This window comes from Schistosoma mansoni, chromosome 3, assembly GCF_000237925.1.
Source record: "Schistosoma mansoni strain Puerto Rico chromosome 3, complete genome".
Lineage (NCBI taxonomy): Eukaryota > Metazoa > Platyhelminthes > Trematoda > Strigeidida > Schistosomatidae > Schistosoma > Schistosoma mansoni.
This window is the reverse complement of record NC_031497.1, coordinates 13,140,249-13,163,706: the sequence shown is the minus strand read 5'-3', so window position 1 is coordinate 13,163,706 and position 23,458 is coordinate 13,140,249. Positions and strand designations below refer to the sequence as shown.

Genomic DNA, 23,458 nt, shown 5'->3' with positions numbered 1-23,458 from the left:
AAAAGCAGCGTAAAACTGTTGACAAACAATTAGCTGATGAAACTAGCGATCCTAAAATAATTGAGACAACTTTTGATCATCCTCAACCATTGAGATTCCAAATCAATAATCAAAATAATCGATTTGCAACAATCTAAACATAAGTTCGAATTTCATTCGCCCAAGTAACGAAGCAATATTGTCACCATAATCTAGAAAAATAAGGTGAGTTTGAATAATGGGCTTATTTATTAATTATTAATGAGCTACATTCAGCTGGAGATCAATAGTGTTGGGGAGATGTCGAATATCCCTCAGAAAAAAGCCTACAGAGGCCCTGAAAACGCTAGGAAACATTTTATCCAATCAGCATTGAATGAAAGTTTTACAGAAACATCTAGAAAGTGAAAAGAAATGTTGGTGGAAGTAAAATTTATTTGAAAATTTCAATGATTAGCTCAAGACAACAACAATCGATGGAATCATTTGTACTATTTAATCTAAGTAATCAAACATTAGAATGAATTTAAAGTTTCTTTAGTAAATAGGTTATGTATGTCGTAAAGAATTGTGAAAACATAGTATATACTCAATGAGTATCCACCGAACAATGACGTTGATGCAAGTGTCTTGTAACTGCTCGGAGTGGAAATACGAATCGTCTTAGTAGTTTTTTTAAAGACGATGCTCCAGAACTAACGTGTAGCCAAGACTAATCTCACAATAAAGAAAGTATTATACCTCGATGACTACTATGTTGATATGGCTAAATATATTATTCTAGTGCTTTGGATATTTGGACGAATTCACCGTAAAAATATGAAAAATTTTATTTGTATCTATCAGGTTCTAATAAATGATAAACTATAATATTCGCAATTCGTAAGACGAGAGACGCCATAAATAAACCTTGTTCTCATTATAAAATAATGTAAGGTAGAATTAAATTATTTATGATTAGTATTTATTGAATACTTATTTATCATAAATGAATTAAACAGCTAGCTATGAAATAGGTGAAAGTACAGGGGAATTTGAGAGATTTATTAGTGATATGATTAATACACTTGCTGAGAAGTGTTACACCACTTCAGCCACCGTTTAACTTCTGATTTTGGCCATAGAGAGGAAAGTCAGAACAAAAGTTGACATCTATTCATGAAACAAATCTCATGGACAGGGGAGATTAGTTATTGTAAACTAGGTGATATTATTGAAAACGGATTTCAATGATAATGTTCAGTAAATTAACCATTTTGTGATGTCTTATGCTTCTTAATTTAGCTGGACTGGCTTTAAAAATGGCTTACCTTAGGATATGGGATGTATGTGATGTGAACTGAGTCTCCACATGAATAAGACAGTAGTAATAAGCTTCCATAAAATATTAGGTATAAACGCAAGCTTTTTAAAAGTATATTAGCCATTTTACAAACAGAATATTATTTCAAATGTGCTGCATTGATAAAGGTAATTGGTAAGGACCAAGGGGTCGACAATATTCAGTTTCCAATATGGAATTTCACTAGTATCCATGACTGTACAGTATGACCTTTAAACTTCAAACAGATATGTTTGGCCAATAGGGAATGTGAGTTGTAAATAGTGGGCAAGGAAAAAGAAGTCAGTTGGTGTTGAAATCTTAACAGGATTTTCCGAAAGTTAGTGTAATCCTACTATAACATGCTTATTTAAACAATTAGTGACGTTCAGAAACAGACGTGACGTTATGCACTGATAGCCAAAATAGATAAAAAATACCATTGACTTTGTAATAAATTCAGCACATTATTGTGTTTCTCGAAAACTACCATATGAATACGTTTGAAAACTAGTGCAGACAAATGGGAAAACTGGATGAATCAAAAGAGTATAAATAGTCAGTTTAGGGCAAAAATAATAATTAAAATATGATACATTGACGAGAAAACTATGTTATTCTTGATGGTTCAGAAAAGATAGAATACAAGAACGGATTCCTAACGTTACAATTAAAAAGCTTGGCACATCGTCTTTTTTCAGGGTCGAACCACTATCCCCATAACGCAATCAGTTATAAAAGTTAAAATACAAAACCTTAGGTAAATACGGAAGGAAACCATATGGCCTTGATACCAAACAGATATCATCACCGGTTTCCTAAACTAAATATTATAAACCTCCCTTTTTTTTCTTTTTTCTTTGTTGATCACCTCTATCTTAATCTTCACATCCATCATTCCCAATTCCTTTATCGTAATTATCTTGATAACATCCCCTTTTATTACATATTATATTCACACAACAATCTTATTATTATTATTATTACTGCTTATCATTATTATCTCAATTGACAAGATGAAATTCTCCTACTATGCACTTTATTCACACAATTTTTTGCATTTTCATTTTTTCGAAATTACTATTAAATCGATTGTGACTAGACACTTGATTACAGATCACTTTGACCTTTATTAAATGACCTTTCTCATTTACAAATAACACAATTTTAAAGTATATATATGTCGTAACAGATGCAAACGTTTACCATTTTTAACATATAACATTGTCAAATTAATTAATACATGCCTCATTTTGGACTTTGTAAAATATTATAATTATGGACTTATAACTGTAGAGCCTGATGATGAAGTTATTGAAAACAATTGTTCGCTCAAATATTGTTCAGTTTTGAGATATCATAAAAGAGACGGTTTATTAGTGGCTCCCTAGACTATTGAGAAGTTTAAAAATAACACAATATAATTACTATTTAGCTACGGGCTCATGCAATGAATTATAAATCTCGTACATCTAGCCCTTACGGTGAGCTAAGATTCCTGTTACAATCAACAAATATCATCATACTCCCCTACTAAACCCAGATAATCTAAACAACAAAACGTTGCGCAGGATACTTGGAGACTGAATGAGGTTGATTTAAGCACCAAGCAAATAAGGATAAATACATTTACGATTTCATTGGAATTAAGTTTAAAATCAGAATATTAGAAGAACTACGAACAAAAATAAGAAATGTCTTTCATTATGGTAGAAACAAAGCAGGATTAGCAGAGAACTATGGTAGACCAAATAAAAATACAAGTTTACGAAACAGAACTAATAAAACAGTCATCAATAAAAGCTTTAAGGAGATTCACAGATTTTCGGAAAACTCGCATTAGGTTTAGTGACAAATGTTATAATTTAACCAGAAAATTTCGATAGGTAGAACGTATTTTGAGTTCGTTACTGAATAAATGAATGAAAAGAGCATCTTTAAAAATTCACTTTAATGATTTACTAGAGCTTAGGAATATTCGACAACAATAATTCTAGTCTTGTACATGTTTAAGTACTAGTGCCTTGAAAGAAAAAGCCATCTTGTTTATGATAGAAAGAGAACATGATTAACTGTTTTCAAAGTTGGAAAACTTACTAATGTAGAAGACAATGGTTTCTTCTTAATTTTCTCTAAAGCATTCGTATCATTTGATATGTTTTGATCGATGGAGGGATTATGCACTGCTCTATGTAAAAGAGTAGAATTTTTATGTAGTGTAGAAGGAAAATAGGATACAGCTGAAGTTGGACTGATTGGGGCTGATGTCGGTCGATTGTAAACGTCATCATTAGTCGTAATGCGAGTAAATTCAGGTAGAGAAATCTTAGGATTAACCGTTACAGAATAACTTTTTGAGTCGAATGATCCACCTGGCTTCAGGGCTTTACTATTATTGTTGCTAGAACAGTCGAACATTTGACTGGAAGACGGATTTCTGCTACCACAAGAAACTGACGGCGATGACTGAGAAAGTATATTTGAAAAATATTCAGATCGGAAGTATTTGTTTCGCCAAGCAAGCTTTAGTGAGAACCAAAAATTTAAAAAATGCCAGTGAAGGATTCAAATACAAAAATACATAAATCTCGGGTCTTATAACGAAAAAGCAGCAGAATTATTTGGCTTAGTAGTAACGCAGACTTAAGGTTCGGAGCATAAATACACATAAGTTTAAGGTACTCTGACTATAACAATGGTCAGCCAGTTGATGATCAAAGTTAGTATACATGGAGAGGTTGAGTGACGAGACTCACAATCGGCCACAATGACTTAGATGAATCTAGTTTGTCATTCATAAGATCTTGAATTTCAAAATTACTTTATACCTGCGAATTAACTTTTTACCCTGGAATCTCATTTTCTGAACTTTTTTACTATCGCTAGCACTACTACTACTGCATATACTTTAATACTTATTTTGACAATTTTATCACCCTGTACTAATGTACTGTGGCAGGTTGAACCGACGCCAATACATCCCACGTTTTACGTTGCTTATGATTGACTAGGCCATTGTAGAAATTGACATGAATATTTATCGATCAACGCTGTCACACCTAGCACGCGCAAAACCAGGCACGAAACTAAAGGTATAGAAAGTAGGGGAGGAGAAACTATGAAATGGAAAGCTGAATATCGGAAATAGAGCTCAAAAGCAACAACTGAGAAAGAAGAATAAAAGGCATAAAATCACACTGAACTCAAGATTTAGTAGAAAACAGAGAATACTCCAACCTCATCAAAACAACCAATTTCGCGCATCTGCAACAGTAGACAGCGATCGACACCCAATGACTTCATGGATTAATTTAATGTTTTGACTTTACATAACTTTTTTCTGACCTATTTTATACTAGCTACCATTGTGCGTAAAAGTGGGAGGTGGCTGGACAGGCATCACAGATTTAGGTAGATGATTATTGATAGAACAATTATCAGTAAGAAATTTGTCTCTAAGATAGACGTTAAGCAACATATTTTCGGGAGATTAGTCAATAGGGTGGTAGGACTACCATACCAACACATAAGATGTTTCGAACACAGTGACACGATTTACCTCCCTATCCCGACTATCAAAAGAAACAACTAATTACATTGTGACCTTCATTTTCATTCTTGATCATCCATTTATTATTCGATAAAAGGCTGAGTCATACTATCTTAATCGAGTACATTATTTGTATTAGTTGATCAGTGGTTCGACTTCATTTTAGAAACTCAGCTATGATTTACGGAAGAGTAAATAATTAGTTATGATACTCTAGTTATTTCCTTGTTTTACAAAATCGAATTCAGTTATGACAAACAGTTTCCTAAAATTTACCAATAAAAAAACTAAGTATATAGCAAAACGTGCTTGTATTTTACGTACCAAATCTTCAGGAATAAGTAGTTCAGACAGTTTTGTTACAAATGCCTCATCTAAACTTTCCTCATTAACTCTTGATATAGTACTAGTAATATCTTGAGATTTTTCGGAACCGTTATGACCAAAAATAGAGATTTCAGTCTTATTCGTCGATAACACTTGACCAGATACTGATTCTCCAAGAGGTGTTGAAAAATTCAAATCATTACATTCATTGGGAGAATCATCTGAATCGGATGTGAGAGATACAGCCCCATTAACAAGCACTTCGTCATTTTCCGGTAGACTCTGTTAATGTGAAAATATTTGGAAGGAAATTAGCATTAAAATAGATGTACATGTAAAACTATAGATATACCCTTAACGGTACATTAATTTATACAGAATTAGAGCTTTCCCTAACTTATACTTTTTCTTCACCTGGTGAAAATCGAAACCTTGTTGATCATAAACAGTACATTTATAATTACGATCTACAATGTCAGAAGAGTAATTGAAAATTTGCGAAAGTTTGACACAGGCTTTTTATTTTACGATGACACATTGGAAAGGGTTTAATAAATCGGATCTGGACAAACGATATAAAAGAATATAGTTTCTAAGAAACCCATTGAAAGAACAATTTTCAAAACTTATTACTTATACATTTCGTTACGTTTGGATATTGAACACATATCATACCTAATGTTTAGCCTAACTCTGGACTTTCAGAACTTCTGAGCCATGACGGTGATGTGAGCTCTGGGTGAGGTTCTAACCAAGTCAGTCAGTCAGTCACAACGCAGAACCTAGTACGTATGTACATCTGTTCAAATCACCATACCTCGTTAGCACAAAGAGATGAAATTGTCAGGTCAAATCCCAGATTAGTAGAGGTAGTAACGGTATTAGAGGTAATATGAAGCATTAGGCATAGAAGATACGGCTCGAAAAAATATAAATTCGTGAAATAAGCCAGAAATGGCTCACAATATAAATTGATAGTTGTCTTGTAGTTTGTCTTATGTTCTGCAAAAGTGATACACTAATGTTAACCAAAGGTTCTCCTGTATCTTATAATAAATAGTGATTGCATGATTTTTCCCACGGCTTCATTAAGTAATATCATTCGGCTTTATGAGAAAAATTTTCTGGTGGCCGCTTGTACCAAACATACTGTATTATAAATTAGTAACCATAAAAAATTAAGAATGAAGTTTTACTTCAAAGTTAGTTCAAGCGTACCTATATATTTACAAACAATATTGTAGTTTCAGAAACTTATAAAAACTAGTAACGCAATATGTGTCCAAATAATGGGGGGTTAAGTGAGTATATAATGAGATCGAGTTTTAGAATCCACTTCGATAAAATATGAGAAGGAAGTGTTTTAGGTAGATTTTGGCCGTTGTGAAGTTATCATTGGTAATTACTAGCACGTCCCAATAAGGTTTCCTACAATTGCTAACTTTGGACAACTTGACCTAGTTTAGTCTTATACCGTCATTTTGATTGAGACAGTTTCTTTCATAAACCATCCGAGTTGTTTTGTGATAGAATTTAAGAATGAACTTTACGCTTTAGACCAAGCCCAAATGATATACGGAAGGCATATTAAGATTAGAGCACATTTTCAGGATAGAAAACGGCAAAGTATTTTCATGAGGATTGTAGAACCACGTTGATGATTCTTAATAGTTTTGTCTGTTAATCTTGCTATTGAGTAATGAGAAAAAGAAACTCGGCAACTAAGGAGAATTCCATCTATCATGTTATTGGATACAGCTACGAATGCTATACGACTACCAAGACTTAAACAAATAGAGAACTAGAACTGATTGACTCTTTGACCAAAAACCGCTTACTTAAAACAATGACAAGTTTTTTTTTACCAGAAAGTACTAGTTAAACAGAGTTTTATTTTTAAAAGAAGTTATCAGTGAAAGACTAATAACGTTTCTTTAGAAGACAACTACTATTATACAATTACTTCATCCTCCATTATGTAGAGAGAAAATGAGATTAATATATCAACCAACTTACATGTACTGTAAATTCATTAGGATAGACACTACCACTGCCAATCGGAATTAAACTGTTAGGATTATCAAGTCTACGTGATATTTTTATGTCCACTGGTTGTGATGAATTAATTGAAACAGGCTTTAATAGTTCAATGGAAGATTGCTTCACATCTGATAATACATAAAGGCTTGTATTACTTCCTCGTGTAGTAACTGACCATCGTGGACTATTATAAGTAAAATTATCACATTGTACTCCATCAAGATTAAAATTAGAAGGTAGTTTACTATGTGATTCAACATTGACACTATCATTATGATTACTATCATCACAATCATTGAACTCAAACTGTCTTGGTGAAATAGAAAGTGGTGAACATTTTCCATAAAACTGACAATTTTGAATAGGCTGATTGAATTGTGAATAGTATAATCGACCTGAAGACATGAGATTATTACTACAGCTATTCATAGTATCTATATTATTATTATGATTAGTAAAAGAGAAATCATTCTGTTCCAATTGTTCATCAGAAGCAAAAACATCAATATTTTCATCTGGAGAAAGTACACATTCTTGTTGTTGAAATCGATTAACATACGTACATGTACTCGCTGTCAACTGTGCAGGATCTGATTCAGGAGATATACATTTGTCTGAATGTTTAGGAAAAGGATAACTACCATTGTTAACAGATGATAGAGATCGTATATATGATTTCGATAAACCGGAACAAATACCTGTATCATCAGATAGAGAAGAAAGACGAAGTATTGCTGGTCCAGGACTATTTTTCTCATTGCATATATTATTTTCAAAAAAACATTGACTTGATGATTTCATTATTGTAGGAGAAACACGATTCGATAAAGAAAATTCTCTAGATTGTTGTTTAGTAAATCTCGAATCCATATAATTATTAATATCATCAAGAGAACGTCGATGTGAGTTTCGACTAGAAGCATACCCTTTGATAAACAAATCTCCATCTGAATTCAGTTCCTCAGAAGTACCAATTTTTAAATTTGGTACCATTATCTTTATTGAATCAGAAGGGTGGTCATCACCTAACAGGTTAGTTGTAGGTTGAGATGATTCTTCGTAGTTGATATTTGAAGTGGAATCAGTCTTGTGAGGTGCTGGATCAATGGATGAAAGAGATTTATGTTTAGTAGGAGATGAAATGGTTGAATTTGTAACTGAATGAGCATTATTTGGTGTTGCTTCAATTACATCCTGGGGAATATCTAGGGTAGGATTTACTTTACTTGTAGACAAAGCAATACCATAAAAAGCACTCCAAAGACTTAATGAACGAACTTGACAATCCGGCTGAAGAAGATGCTGAAATGAAATAACAATTTACGACATAACTAAGAAAAAGAGAATTCAGCGAAGAAAATTTTCTTTTCGACGAAATCATTTACTTAAGCTGTACATTCGTATATATAGTGATATGGAAAATATATGTCTACAGGAGGCTAGAAAAGATTGCATTATAAATTGATTCGACAATAAATAACAAATGAGGTGACGTACTAATCAAGGGGTAAGGAAGAAAATAATTTATGGGTCAGATAATAGAGTTAAAGTAACCGGATCAAAGGGAGGTCGAATCAATATTTTATGCACTGCTAAGGCATTGGCAATCCATGAATTCAAGCCTGAACTTTGCGTGCAGAAACGATTTGTCCAACCTCTTACCCTTCCTTGGCCTTAATTCCCTCATTGGGTACGTTTTTTGGTTTTTTTTTGTTTTTTTTTCTGTACTTTTATCTGATTATTATCGGTTTTTTGTTTTTTAAATTACTAGGACTAGTAATTTTACTATTTTACATTTAAACTCTAGTCCCAGAGTGAACATCAACTCTGAGATGCAGGTACATCCAGCTGACGAGTCCCAAATAGGACGAAACGCGCGTCAAACTGGATTCCACTGCTAGCCACTATCCATCTCTGCTTACCATGCTTGTGAATTAAGGTATATCGAGGCAATACGCGCAGTATGCACATATGCCAATTAGAGACTGACCAGTTGCAGTCCTAAACACATCGATGGGAAGATTCAAACAAACAATACTAAGTGAATTTAAACTCTAATCAGTTATTATTATTATTATTACCTTATACAAGTTCTCTTGATTATTACTCAGATTATTATTATTATTATGACCTTTGTGTTTGTCGCTTTTCTTCATACCCGTCAATTGAACTATTATCTGACCCATAAATTATTTTCTTCCTTACCCCTTGATTAGTACGTCACCTCATTTGTTATTTATTGTCGAATCAATTTATAATGCAATCTTTTCTAGCCTCCTGTAGACATATATTTTCCATATCACTATATATACGAATGTACAGCTTAAGTAAATGATTTCGTCGAAAAGAAAGTTTTCTTCGCTGAATTCTCTTTTTCTTATTCAATGACATTATGAGTTATTTTAGTTACATAACTAACTATTAAACATTACATCGGAAAATTTGTAAAAGAAATTGGATTTTCATAAATGCTAGGAGTCAATGTTCGTTAAACCCCTAAATCCGAGACTATATCAATGTTTGATGGATAAATAACGGGAAAAATTGCTACGATGCACTGTTTAAACAATTTACGGCAAATTTACAAATATGAACACAATTATTCAAGTCCAGTCCGAAAAAGGCTTAAATGTTTTAACATGGTTAGTCGTTGGTGGTTTTGGCATCACCATCACCATATGTTTATGTGCTATATAATTTAGTATTTAGGTTCTACTTATTACCGCCAAGTATCGAGTATGTTTCTCAAATAAATGAAAGACTAAAAACGATAGATTGGCTCGTGAACTGGGTCAGCAGAGAAAATGTTCTCATCCAAGTGAGTTTAAAAATCATATTCCAAATCAATGACGCAAAGTGTTAAAACAATTTTGGTGGAGTAGTGACACGTGAACTCCGACCAGCTTAAGACTACTACTGCTACAGTTACTCCACTGCATTGTATGTTAGATATGCAATCCAAGAGCTCGAAAGCGATGGCCTATTTTGGTTAGTCTCAAGAAAAAATAATAAACCTTGCATGATTTGTGAGTATGTAGGAAACTCCGAATAGGTCAATAGAGCAGTTTAAGGAGAATTTTAATTGAATAAGCGTTTGACTTGACCGGATGTTTATTGATAACCTATTCCAGAGGCTTGCGCAGCGTATGACAAAATCGACTTTAATTTGCTTGATGTTTTCGATATCTTCAATACAAATTCCTGATTCCGAAGGTTATAATTATTAGTTTTAGCAAAGTTTAACGTATCACAATTTATTGTAGCCATAAAAACGGTTACAGTTTACAAACCAATTCTGAAAAAACTCATATTCCTTTAAGTTGTTGATTTCAACATATTTCGTGATAAAATACGTTTTATTAGTTTCCTAGTAACGTATGTTGGTACTAAGAATTTTATACTAGTAACGAAAAAAACTGGCTCCCGTGCACGTCCCATAAGTATTCTCTACGTGCACTTATGCAAAAACCCTTTTGTATCGGCGTCAGTATTGTAACAACCACCAGAACTAACTCTACACCACTCAACTAAATCTGTGCTGTTGCCGACGTTCAGACACTATCACAGCATTGCTTGAATTAATTAGGTTTAATATCAGTTAAAGTTACGTAATCCAGTCAAAGGTGACTGCAATAATTTGGATATTCCAGAATTAGAAAGGAAGTAGAGGTTTTAATGGTATACCTCCTGTTTGGTCTGGAACACACTGAGTGGTCCCATGACTTGTCGTACGAGTGCAGTATCAGATAATTAACAGATATACAAAGAATTACCATCATAGGTCTTGAAGTTTGTTTTAGCCGTAAAGGCAAGTGATTGAAAATTATAGAATACATGTGATAAAACGAAAACAGTGAAAATGTAAACCAAATTTCATCTTTGTGGTATATATCTACCTTGCATTTACATAACAACACAAGAAATTGAAATGTATGAAAACAAATCTTTTGTTTATATATGAAAGTGACGATAAATTTTCGGTATTGATTGTTTTATAAATCAAAGTTATAATTCTAGGTGGTAACTAGTTAGCTTCACCATAAATAGATCACACGATTGTAGTCACGATCTCTTTTCATGTGATATATTGAATGGTTAGAAGACGATGTGAACAAGGTTAATCACTAGATAGCAACAACCGGTTATTGATTTGTAATAATCAGTCAGAAAAATAATCATATTTTAAAATATTCATGTTTAAAGGATTATAGCTTACATCTACTGGTTAAAAAATGAGAGATTACAAGAAAATAAGTCCAAACATATAAAACAGGGAATATGTAACTGTCAGTGAATTACTTTCGAGTTCATGAATTAGACTACTTAACTTATAAATAGGACAAAGATGAATTCTATATGGTACCAAAATATAATATTGAATAAAGCCATTAATAATGAATCAATAAAACTATCATCTATAAAGTCATTGGAGGAAACTAAAGCATTATAATTAAATCAAGAAATAGAATCGAGAGAACGTAATATTCGCAGTTCCTAATAATCATGAAAGACTATTACATTACATGTTTGTATAGTATTTAAGAGAATCAGTAAATTCGAATAAGGCAAGAAAGATTGGTTCAGCGAAGTTCTCTTTTTAGCGAATTCATTTTCACAGCTGTACAATAGCAAATACACACCTGGTTCTCAAAATAATAGTAATTACAATAAGTGATAATAAAATTGTTAAACATGGTAACATTGAGGTAGAATAAACAAATGAAATAAAACGTTATTATTTTATCCGGAAACCAATAATTTTGTTGTTGAGAGCCTGAATATTCACCACGAAGATAAACAAAGAAATTACAATTGGAATGGGAAGGGTCAGCATGATAATATAAAATGTTGAAATTGAGATGAGTTGTAATCAGGAGCATCATAAAAACAGAAACAAATCAGTTGAGAGTAGAAGGTTTATGTAGAAGACAGAGGGAAGCAGAAGGCTATGAAAGAAGAAAATTATGGATAAGAAAGAAAAATTACGAGATATTAAAACAATGGTAGAAGAAGAGGTCGTACCGGTTTCATTTGGACGCATAATTCTGGTTTATCCAATCGTATAGCTAGAACTTCGGCAATGTTAAGGAGAGAGAATATAACTGCATTTGGCAGCCTTCTACTTACCTCGTAGATGGTTTTGAACGCAGAATCCACTTTAGTTGAGTAACCTGTGTTCACATGGTGTTCGATTATTGAACTTCTTATTGAGCCATTTCTGCCTCTTTTCAATCAAGCCAGATAGTGTTTTCGATTTCTTTTAGATAAAATATGCATCGAACGACCTATATACCTGGCTTCACATGAACAGGTAAATCGGTGAACACAGAGTTGGTCAAATGAAATAATTTATCCTTAACATTATTGGTGAACATTGATTGGCTGGAGAGAACTATTCGCAAAGTTGCTGTGAAGAATGTTCCTTTGAGAGAGTCAGGAATTCCCCTCTTCAGGATGTCTGTAATTATATTACCTTTGAAACGGATGTTTACAGTTGGGTCCCCCATTAGTCGAAAGCGAATACTAAGGATTTGTAGTCTCGGTGTCACAGACAGTGAACTGAGCCTTATTGAGAAAACACTAATCGAAACGAGTATCCATAGATATTTATTGACAAGCACATAAAAATGAAACCGCCTAAAGAGCAAAAAAGCTCTATAGAAATGAAAACACTAATATGAGCATTGCTTTCAAAGGTAATATAGTTACAGACATCCTGAAGAGGGGAATTCTTGACTCTCTCAAAGGAATATTCTTCACAGCAACTTTGCGAATAGTTCTCTCCAGCCAATCAATGTTCACCAATAATGTTAAGGATAAATTATTTCATTTGACCAACTCTGTGTTCACCGATTTACCTGTTCATGTGAAGCCAGGTATATAGGTCGTTCGATGCATATTTTATCTAAAAGAAATCGAAAACACTATCTGGCTTGATTGAAAAGAGGCAGAAATGGCTCAATAAGAAGTTCAATAATCGAACACCATGTGAACACAGGTCACTCAACTAAAGCAGCTTCGGAAACCAGAAGGGATTCTTTCAGTTAAAGTTCCTTTTATTTATACGAAAGTAAAAAAAATTACAGCAGGACTACCATGTCTGATACCTTCTCAAGCCACTATATTTCACTACCTCTAGGACCCCAACTAAAAATCCATGAAGAACTGACAGATGTCAGCCCTGTACAGGATTCTTCCATACCATGGCACTACATCATAAACTGACCGCCTCCTCGCTTTCTCTAACCAGTACCAGTGTCGGCAAACAGTGTAAGATGTGAATCAGCCGGAAGGACATTCGTAGTACATCCCCAAGCCACCGAAGTCAGTGTTTCAAAATGGTGACACATTGGATTAGCGCTACTGTCCCAGAACACCCATTAGCGAACCTTTGCATTACTTATATGGTGTTGGCACTGAATGTCAACAATTCTTCAGAAATAACGATGGTCAAACATAGGGATTTCCTTAGTATCCTCAACTAGGGAGAGACCAGGTTTCAAAGCATAGTGCAAAACTGCACTCACGGGAATGTTGTAAATCCTGATTCCTTAACATCGGTAGCAAAGTAGTTGTGAAAGCTGAATATTACCAAGAGAATACAATAAAGTTAAGAAGCAGCACATAAAGAGGTAGTTACTGAAATGAAGAAAAACGTTGTATGAGACTGAAAGTGGTACGTCCCATAATATAATGGTTAACGAATTCTTGAAGTATATAAACGAGGAAACACCTTATTGTAGTTGTGAAACTTCACAGCTTGAAGGAAATGTTTAAGTACTTCCATGTATGATATATTGAAAATATTGTCTATTGAAGAATTCTGTTCGTTTCTAAAATAATCTTGCATTGACAACGGAATACCACATGACAAGATAGAATGAATAACTGTATGGTTGACATTTTTACAACCATTGTAAAGTGAAAGGCAGAATGAAAGGGAGTTTTGGTCACGTTATTGCTGTCCCATCCCTATCAAGAGGTATAACTTCACCTTTAACAGTGCACAATATTTACAATCTTCTGGAAGCTATTTTCAGTCTTACCACTCTAAAAACAAACTCCCTGAAGTGGAAAGACCTCAAGGAACAAGAATCTCATCTACCATAGATCGAATACGTTCACAGCAATCGAAAAATCCGATGATAACATCAAAATAGGAGCTCATCGTTACAGTTAACAGCAAACAAGTCCCTATTGTCTAAAATAACTGTAAAATACGACTCAAACTTCAAAGGAACGAAATAAAATCTACAGTTACCTCCGCTTCTGGCTCATAAAAGTAATTTACGATTGTCCAATTATACTTTGAGGATAATAACCCCCACAATGAACACGTTCGGCTGGCGACTGAAGCTTTTTGACGCTCTTTTTCAGAATTACAAAGAAATGTACCAAATAAGTTTGAACAGATGTGTAAGCCAAGTTTTAGCTAAATAACAAAAAAAATTACAAATTCATAGTAATTAAAATCCAGTCTTATGACTGACATACTTCAGAATACACACATACATATCTTAAATGGAAAACTCTAACTTGACTGAACGAGGTGTACTGACCATCAAAACATAGATAAACCACTACTGCGATATACAAAGTAATAAAAGTGTTAATTTTTCACCTCATAACGTAAACCAAAAAGCCCAGAAATATGGCTCATTCATAGACCCGTGTTTGAATACCACTAAATGACGTATGGGTTTCATTCTAACTTAGCTCCCGAAGTCATGCCGATCTAACAGTCTGACGACGTGTATCGGCCAGCCATACGCAATACTGATCAGTATGTTTGTGCGTTTCACTTAATGATTGTAATTCTTTAATTATTGTACTAATCTAATTGTTTTTATGTTTAGAAACAGATAAAGCTTGAAGCCAAGTTGTCCTTATTCTGCCTATAGCTTTCACATAGACTCTAGGGTCGCCAGTATCGCGTTTACAGTTCTAGTAGTATATCTGTAGGACAAATTGAATCCTCTCTCTCTCTCTCTCTCTCTCTCTCTATATATATATATATATATATATATATACCTTAATAAGTAGTAAGACATTCATAGAGGCTGTGAATCTGTGGTCAAACGAAGAAATACGTCTACTTACATAATTCAAAACATATTCAGAAAGTAGTTCAAAACTGAACAGTGAAAAACTGAATAACTGTTGTGTAGAAACCGCAGTTACTATGATGATAAATGGATAAAAAGAAGTAATTCGGAATTTTCCATCAGATAAAGTTCACGAAGACTGGTTAGATATAAATTGCTTTTAAAGATTTACTGTAGATTGATATTATTTAACTTGAAAGAATCTATGCGAATACCTACCAGAAATGATTCATTAAATTCAAAACAATGGGGAAACTGGTTGCGAATTTGATGGACACAATCAAGCCATTGTAAAAATATTGGACTTTGTTCATTTATGTTTAATGAGGGTGAAACATGTCCACTTCGATCAGAAAACTTGTGACCGAATTGTAGCCATTCACGTTCAACAAGAATATTGAAACCCTATATATAAAAAACACAAATAGTAATTTGAAATTATTTCAATAACACACCATAGTTATGATCTTAAAAGTTTAGAGCTATTCTCACCTGAATTGTTCGATAAAACGGATCTGCTAACAATTGAGCTAAGGAACTTATTTGAGGTGTTCGATCCCAACCATCTGTGCAATGAACCATAACCGGACGAGCATTTTCTTCTAATGCAATAGCGATTTCTGAGGCAGTTTTTAAAAGCTGACCAATATTATTTAACCATGATGATTTTTCTAATGAAGAAAACCAACTACAATTAAAAACAATGAAATTATTCGGTCCATAAATTGAAAACAATTAAAGTGTTCTAATGTGTTTCAAACCCAAAATTCTAATATTTAAACTAAATTATGATATAAAACAAACAAAACATCTATGATACTACAGAGATTTTATAACATAATGATGATGAATTTGCACAACTACATAAATACAGAAAAATCACCGACAATATTAGACATTCCTTTACGTAGTATTGGATCTTTAAAATTACATGGTAATTTTGAACAAGAAGTGGAAAAAACCACCATAATAAACGCAAGACAAATAATTTACGAATGTTGTTTAGTTTATAAGACGAAAATATTTTGATTTATTCCTGACTAGAAAAATATATTGGCAAGGCTTTTATGAAAATTCTTTGTAAATATACATCTTTTGTCAGCAGATTGGTTGGATAATAGGTACTAAATGATTTCACATCTTATAGAGAAACGGTTAACATATATAATTAAATAAGATCTTACGAAAATGGGTGATATAAAACAATTCTCATTGTGTAACAATATCACGTGAATTATCACAGAAATGTAAGAAGAGATGGGTGGTTCATTAATCCTAATTTAAAACGTCCTAGAAAATCCACACATGTTGACCATTCTAGAATTCAATAAAACAGATTTTAGGTCTGGCAATAACGCTACCGTTGAACCAGTACGAATAATGTCTGTACTAAAAATGTTCCAAGTAACTTTTCCCAATAAAAAAACTCTGGGAACTTGGTCGTGAAACAGATTTTGACAAACTTATGTAATTTTCAACCAACTAGAATAAAACAGTTAATCGCAAACAATTAAAGCTTAACTTAAAAAGTGATTGTAACAAGCAATCTTACTTAGGACATTTGCCAGCGAACAGATTAGTTAGGGCTTCAAAATTTGAACGAACAGTATGTAGATTAGGCAAATCCATAAAAACAACTTCTGCCTGATCATAGTATTCTGGATATTCAAAACCACCACCACGTATCCGATTGAATTGTGCACTGCTACGACTTCTGGCATCCACAATCATCAAACGATGAGTATCTAATAGCGATAAAAAATAGTATTAATACTTTATTTCCTTTTAAGACAAGAGTAATATGCATCAGCTATATTTATAATTGAAAGAATAGAATACTACTCCTTTCCATATGCATACACACCTTTAGGTGGTGGACATGAAATGTGGTTCTCAAAACAAAAAGTCATTTTTGATTATCTAGAGAGCTCTAAACAATAAAATACCCTAGAAAATATTTGAGAATCAAACGAGTATTTTATATTTATTCCAGTGAACTCAGTAGACCATGAATCAAATTACGAAGAAAAGGGATCTTGGAAATTAGATGGTTGACCACAAGCAAGATATTTCCTAGACATACAGATGTTCTATCTGACAATTGTGAGATATACGATATTTGAAACAAAAGTACGAAAATTCTAAAAATCTAATAAGTTATAGGAATATGGTTTAAAATAAAGGTATAATATGCCTTTTATTTAGTTAAATAATTGAAGATTACATGACATGAGTTCGTTAACAGATGTAACGGTGGTTTACTTGAAGATATATCACTAAATATTTTCTACTAAACCTGGACAAGAAATACGAATCTCGCGAGTGCGGGTTCGTGGATGCGCACTGCTGAGGAGTCCCATAATAGGACGAAACGGCCGTCCAGTGTTTCCAGGTTTTCCATGGTGGTCTAGCTTCAATTGACTCGTGCTTTCAACTATGAAAAATACGAAAGTGACTTTTACTGACTGAAGATTTACAAGATAAAGGATCTCGATGAATGACCTCTATGACAATAAAACAATAATGTGACGATTATTACACCACATAAACAAACACTACAATCACACCTTTGTTAGGATCTGAAAAAGGTTTCTTTGGACAACAAGCAAGAACAGTTCGTAGGAATTTCTCGTCATACTCATTTCTGGAACACATTAATCCCACACAAGGTTGGGCGCAACGAAGTAAGACGGCTCCAGTAACCTGAGAACTATAAAGAACGCATTAAAATACTTTAGGAAAATTACCGCCAGACAACTGTTAAAAATCGATTGTGACTTCGGAAACTAGCCATATTGATTATATCATTATCACTAATGGATCGAGGTACAATATGATGTCTCGGGTATGTGGAGCAAATTCTAAAAAAATAGATTTTTTAAAAATAGGAATTATATTTTACTTGAATTCGTTGTTAATATCTGTTATCTTCCATGTTTTATCAAAGTTCATGCGACGAAATTCAAAACATACTAAGGCTGTATCCAAAGTTCTGTCCACATCTATATAACCGAAAGTTATGTGTTACAGAGTTCTAAAAAACACTTACCATTAATCTGTAACAATTCACAGGCACCTAAAGATGAACAAAGTAATAAATAATCCTATCAAACAAGGAAATTGCAAAAACATACTTAAGAGAAAAGGATGGTTTGGAATGTTCGCTTCTAAAGATGAACGGAATTTACAAGCAAACAGGGAGTCAATATCTCTTGGTGTATCTATCAATGACGTAATATGAGCGTATCCAGCATCACAAGCAATTTCATCGACAAACGACCAACTAGATGTATGAGAATTATCAAGAAAAAACAAATACTTACGTAACAGATATACCAATTTTTGTTATGATTTTGATGTGAATCATTTCAAACGCTTCAGCTTTCCATACTAAAGTAGTGGGTATACTCCATGAGCTTTGTGGTCTTTTTGTTGAAAATATAAGTCGATAGTTTGTAAGAGTAAAGATTCCGTCAGCTATCGACTTAGTGTTTATAGGTTCCTCCCCAGGAAGAAAGTGCATTGAAATCACATTCATTTTGACATTTCAACAAACAAAAGTGAGAACTAAAGACATTATTACATGTGGGATTCTGAAAGACAATATTGTGCCAAGAAATGAACTGTTACATATACTTTAACTACAAAAGAAAAAATAACTTTCAAAAAAAATTGCTGTGTTAACTTAGCTTAATGCACATTTGTTTCAGGTTCGATGTTAATTATGATGGACAAATATACATTCGTAGAAAATTACAAATGACATATTTTACCAAATGTAAGGATTTTAGATGAGCAAACAAAAATCGTCACGTACGATAAAATCTATTTACCAGAAGCTAGTCAGCTAAGAAGACATTAAAAGGTCATCTATAACTAAAGTCGTCAAATCCAGGTAATGTTACAATAAATAATTACGTGCAAAACTCTACAAAACAGCTTTTAAATATCTGCTAACGAATTCGTTCTCGACCCGATCTAAGATAATTCCTCATCGAGGAATATTAGAAGTGGTAACAGTATCAGCAGTAGTATAAGAGATTAGGTACAGAAAAATAAACATAGGTGTAAAACAATTTCTGGACTCAGTTTCTAAGGAAAGAGAAAAAGTAAGTCCACCTGCTCTATGGAGGACGGTTCTAAGCCATACCACTCAGTCTCTAACTATTAGTTATGGTACTCGTGCGGAACCCAACCAGATATCGTTCACCCATTGTTCACATACATGAAGCGGAACGAAGCGAACTGTTTAACGGTAAACTCGTCCTTTAGTTGATAGATAACTCACCTACGCCACAAGTGATGCAGGTTGATAGAGGTCGGTCGGGCTTTCTGGATTCGTGCCGAGATTTCGTCACACAACAGACCATCAGAACTGATGAAACTCCCAAGGTGAGACAATTATTGCGTTCAAATATTTCACTACATATCATTGATTCAGGTGACGACTCAAGCCAATCCAAGTCCCAAACGTGCTTGCATTGCTGCTTAAGGCGGTCAAAAGACTGCATTTTTTCAGAATATTCACAAAACAAAACTATACTATCTGCACATTCTAAGTCAACAAGTGAATCTCCTGGAAGACCGACCCCTGAAAAGTCTGACGATGATAGTATTCTCTCCAAAAGCATGTCTATGACAATTTTGGATAAAAAATGAGGAAAGTGGACAACCCTGACGAACATTACGTAAAGTAACTAATTCTCATAAGAGTTCACTACAAGGTCTGACTCGATCAGTAGTGCCCGAGTAGAGCCTGGAAAATGTTAATTTACTTCTTTGGTATGCCCTTCAAAGACAGACATTGCCACAAAACCTCACAATCAACGGAGTTGAACACCACTTTAAGATCAAGAAATACAACCATAACCGGACGTCGAAAGATATGTTTATGCTTCAGGACCTGCCGAAGGGCGAATACTTGGTCTATGCATCTACGTCCGGGTCTGAAACCAGCCTCGGTTTCTTGAGTTTTCTCTTTACGAGCGCTAGTTAGACGTCGAAGTTTTATTGAGGCTAATATTTCAAACAATATATTAATTAAATTGATTCCTATGCGATTGTTACTAGGGTTTTTTTTGTCCATTCTTATAGACTGGGACGATCAGAGATCGAGACCAGTCAAATGGGATTATGTCCACTTCCAAGATTCTAGCTAAGATTTCAATGTCACTGCTAAAGCTGGACAAACTTAGTTAAAAATCTCAGGGGCTAGTCCATCAGAGCCTGCTGCTCTGCCTCGCTTCAGATTACTTATAGCCTTTTCAACCACTAGAAGTTGGAAGACTTACATCAGCTTGCTTTGAGATAGTGGCTGAAGGTCAGTTGGACTGTCTCCTCAAGTGTTCTCCCTATTGATTCGACCTTCCGGATTGAGAGTAAACAATACCCTCGTCTTGTTCCAAAATAGTTTCACTAACAGCCGGGCTCTTAATAACCGTTTCGTTGATAAGTTTTAACTGTTGTCTACTGTCGCCTATCGCTTCTGCCTTTTCAATCTCTCCTGCTATCTCTATTCACCACTGGTTTCGATCATTACGTAGGCGTTTTATCAGCCTACATTTAAGCTGCCTCTGCTCCTCAACGTGTTCAGAGCTAGAAGGGTTAGGTTTGCGAGCATCTATCAACTCAGTAGACTTCGTTGAAACCCACTGACTTCTCTAAGCCTTTTGTTTTAGGTTACTGGAAGATGTCATTGCTATTTCTACAGCTGTCCGGATATCACACCAAGCCACCTCGGGGTGGATATCACTTTCATGGTTGACTAGTTCCTTCTCTAGTTGTTTCTGTAATACACTCCTAACATTTTCATTATTAAGTTGAACACTGAGAAGTTTTCTTGATTCAGCTTTCATTTGTCCAATCAGACGCAAACAAATATGTGCTCGACTAGAGCATGATTTCAATCTAAACATGTTCTCCGGAATGAGTGGCACTCTTCCACTGAGTCTTCAAAGATAGCTGATGTCAATATAGTCTATTTGAATCTACCGTTGAGCTGATTGTGGGTGACACTCGCCTGAAATAGACGAGTTTCCGAGCATAGTTGCAACAGAAAACTACAATTACCTGTTCCATAAGCTGCGAAACCATAAGGTTCACCAAATTGACTTTCTCTTTGCTTCAGTCTACCTACTTGGACATAACAATCACTCGCCATTATTATTGCATCCGAGTGCTTAGTTTTTTGAAGGTTGAAAAGTTTCCTACAAAATCCGTCCTTTACTTCAGCTGAGTTGCAATCAGTGGATGTATAGGCAGAAACAACGAATAAGCAACGGCGTGTCCCTATCTTTCTGAGTTCTTACTATCCCGTTTAGTCGGACAGCGCACAGGCGACTGTCTAAAAGAATCCAGTGCAAGAGTCTTTTCTACTTTGGAACTTGATGCTACACCTACACCAGCGGGGCAGTGGGAAAAAGCAGTGGGGTCTCCAGATACTCAAAGGGTGACTCGTACCGATTCTTTATACTGAAAAGGTCATGTGAAATGAATGACTGTACTTGGATCCTGTATACGCGTTTCAGAGACGCAACACATATCGACCGAGCGAGATGCTAGAGTCCCAGAAAAAGAAGCCTGTTCTCTTATCTGACACAAGGCTCGAACACTAAAAAACTCCAACATGTGGTTTAGAGCGTGGTGATAAAAATGAGGAGGGTTAGTCGTAGGTATGGGAGAATTATTAAGAGGTGGTGGAGGGATTCGGTCGTCAGCAAGATGATTTCAGGTGTTGATAGAGGTACGAGGGCGTTCGTCACTTTCCGGTCGCCCGCACCGTAGGAGAACATTACTTCCTGAAGGACCTGTAAGAGCCAAATTAGTAGTGGTCTTAGTGACCTGAAGGCGTAACAGCTGAGACGAAGGGACAACTGCTTGAGACTGTTCGCGAACGGCCTCTTTATGATAAGTTTTTGATGTGTTAGCTCTACACTTTGGAAGGTCTTGCAGCCGGAGATGTAAATCCGTGGAGTAGGTAAGGTGCGAGATTTTAGAATTGACCTTCTCTAGCCTCATTCATTCACTATGAGAAGGCAGCATCGCTGCGGACGCTTGTTGACCATGTGAAACACCTTACTGCAGTCAAACTCTTCCTCAGTCTAACGTCAAAATTCCCCACAGTCATCCAGAAATAGCACGAAGTACTGGTGCCTTTGTGCTTTCAACTTGGCCGTACATTCACTCTGACATTTAAGGTAAAACTCCCGACACATCCACCAACTAAAGTACTGATATTTGAAAGAGGCCCTAATTGCAGAGACTAGAATCGGCTACAAACTCAAAATTAGCTGTCATTAGTTTAATATTCAAAAATAAGGTCATTGAAATGCAGTTTTTAAGAAAGTAAATCGAACTGTATTGTTATTTCAAACAGTGTGCAACAAAATCTGTATATAACACCATAAACAAAACGCTGCAGCAAACTCATCTCGAGTTAGGATATCATCTGAAGCCCAAAAATCAACCTATGATACTTTTGAAGAGTCAAACAATTTGCAAAACCGCAGAGCCGAACACAGGCGTTTCTGTTTAGTTTAGCACAGCAGATTGTTTGATAAAACTGGGTGAGGGTGAAAGAGGCAGTAAGTAAGTGGAATGAAGGCTTCAAAGTAACACTTCAACCAAGACTCAGTCAGACATTTACTGAGTGTTTATGGGTTATTTTTGCTGATTTGGAGCACTATCGCCTAGTCTTCAACAGTTTAATATATTTCAAAGGCTTTACTAGAGGATTCTGCACTACCGAACTTGGTCAGGAACGACAATCAATGACTTAATGGTTAATAACATGCCTTGATTCAATCGTATCAACCAACATTCTTCGAAGGACGCTAACCCTATTTGGTCTACGGATATGTTTGTTCAGCCTTGCATTCCAAGGATGTCCACGGCCTTGACTTCAGGCACACACTCCTGGGATACACACACCAACCTAGACAAGTGAAATTAGTAAACGGTGTCCCACTTCAGACAAAATAGGCGATATCAAACGTTTTCTAAAAGCCTACGTTTTTTATACTGCTACATTTGCCGAGTCTCGAGTATCAACTGGTGAAAAACTAAACTGAAGAGACCCCTCTCCAGTTGTACAGCCTTCTTAGACCAAAAGTATTGAATAAACACCTCAGAAAGTAA

General features: G+C 34.7%; 1 protein-coding gene across 1 annotated transcript in view; it reads right to left on the bottom strand.

The window, feature by feature from the left end:
- Smp_012970 (myotubularin-related protein) overlaps positions 1–23,458 on the bottom strand; it is a gene marked incomplete at its 5' end in the record, with an annotated part of 42,771 nt that overhangs the window by 7,120 nt on the left and 12,193 nt on the right. The window contains 8 exons of the mRNA XM_018799289.1: positions 3,398–3,823; positions 5,175–5,459; positions 7,194–8,519; positions 14,479–14,649; positions 15,542–15,727; positions 15,815–16,010; positions 16,875–17,067; positions 17,890–18,032. Of these exons, the coding sequence (XP_018651092.1) occupies positions 3,398–3,823; positions 5,175–5,459; positions 7,194–8,519; positions 14,479–14,649; positions 15,542–15,727; positions 15,815–16,010; positions 16,875–17,067; positions 17,890–18,032 (2,926 nt within the window). The remainder of the gene's footprint in view (positions 1–3,397; positions 3,824–5,174; positions 5,460–7,193; positions 8,520–14,478; positions 14,650–15,541; positions 15,728–15,814; positions 16,011–16,874; positions 17,068–17,889; positions 18,033–23,458) is intronic.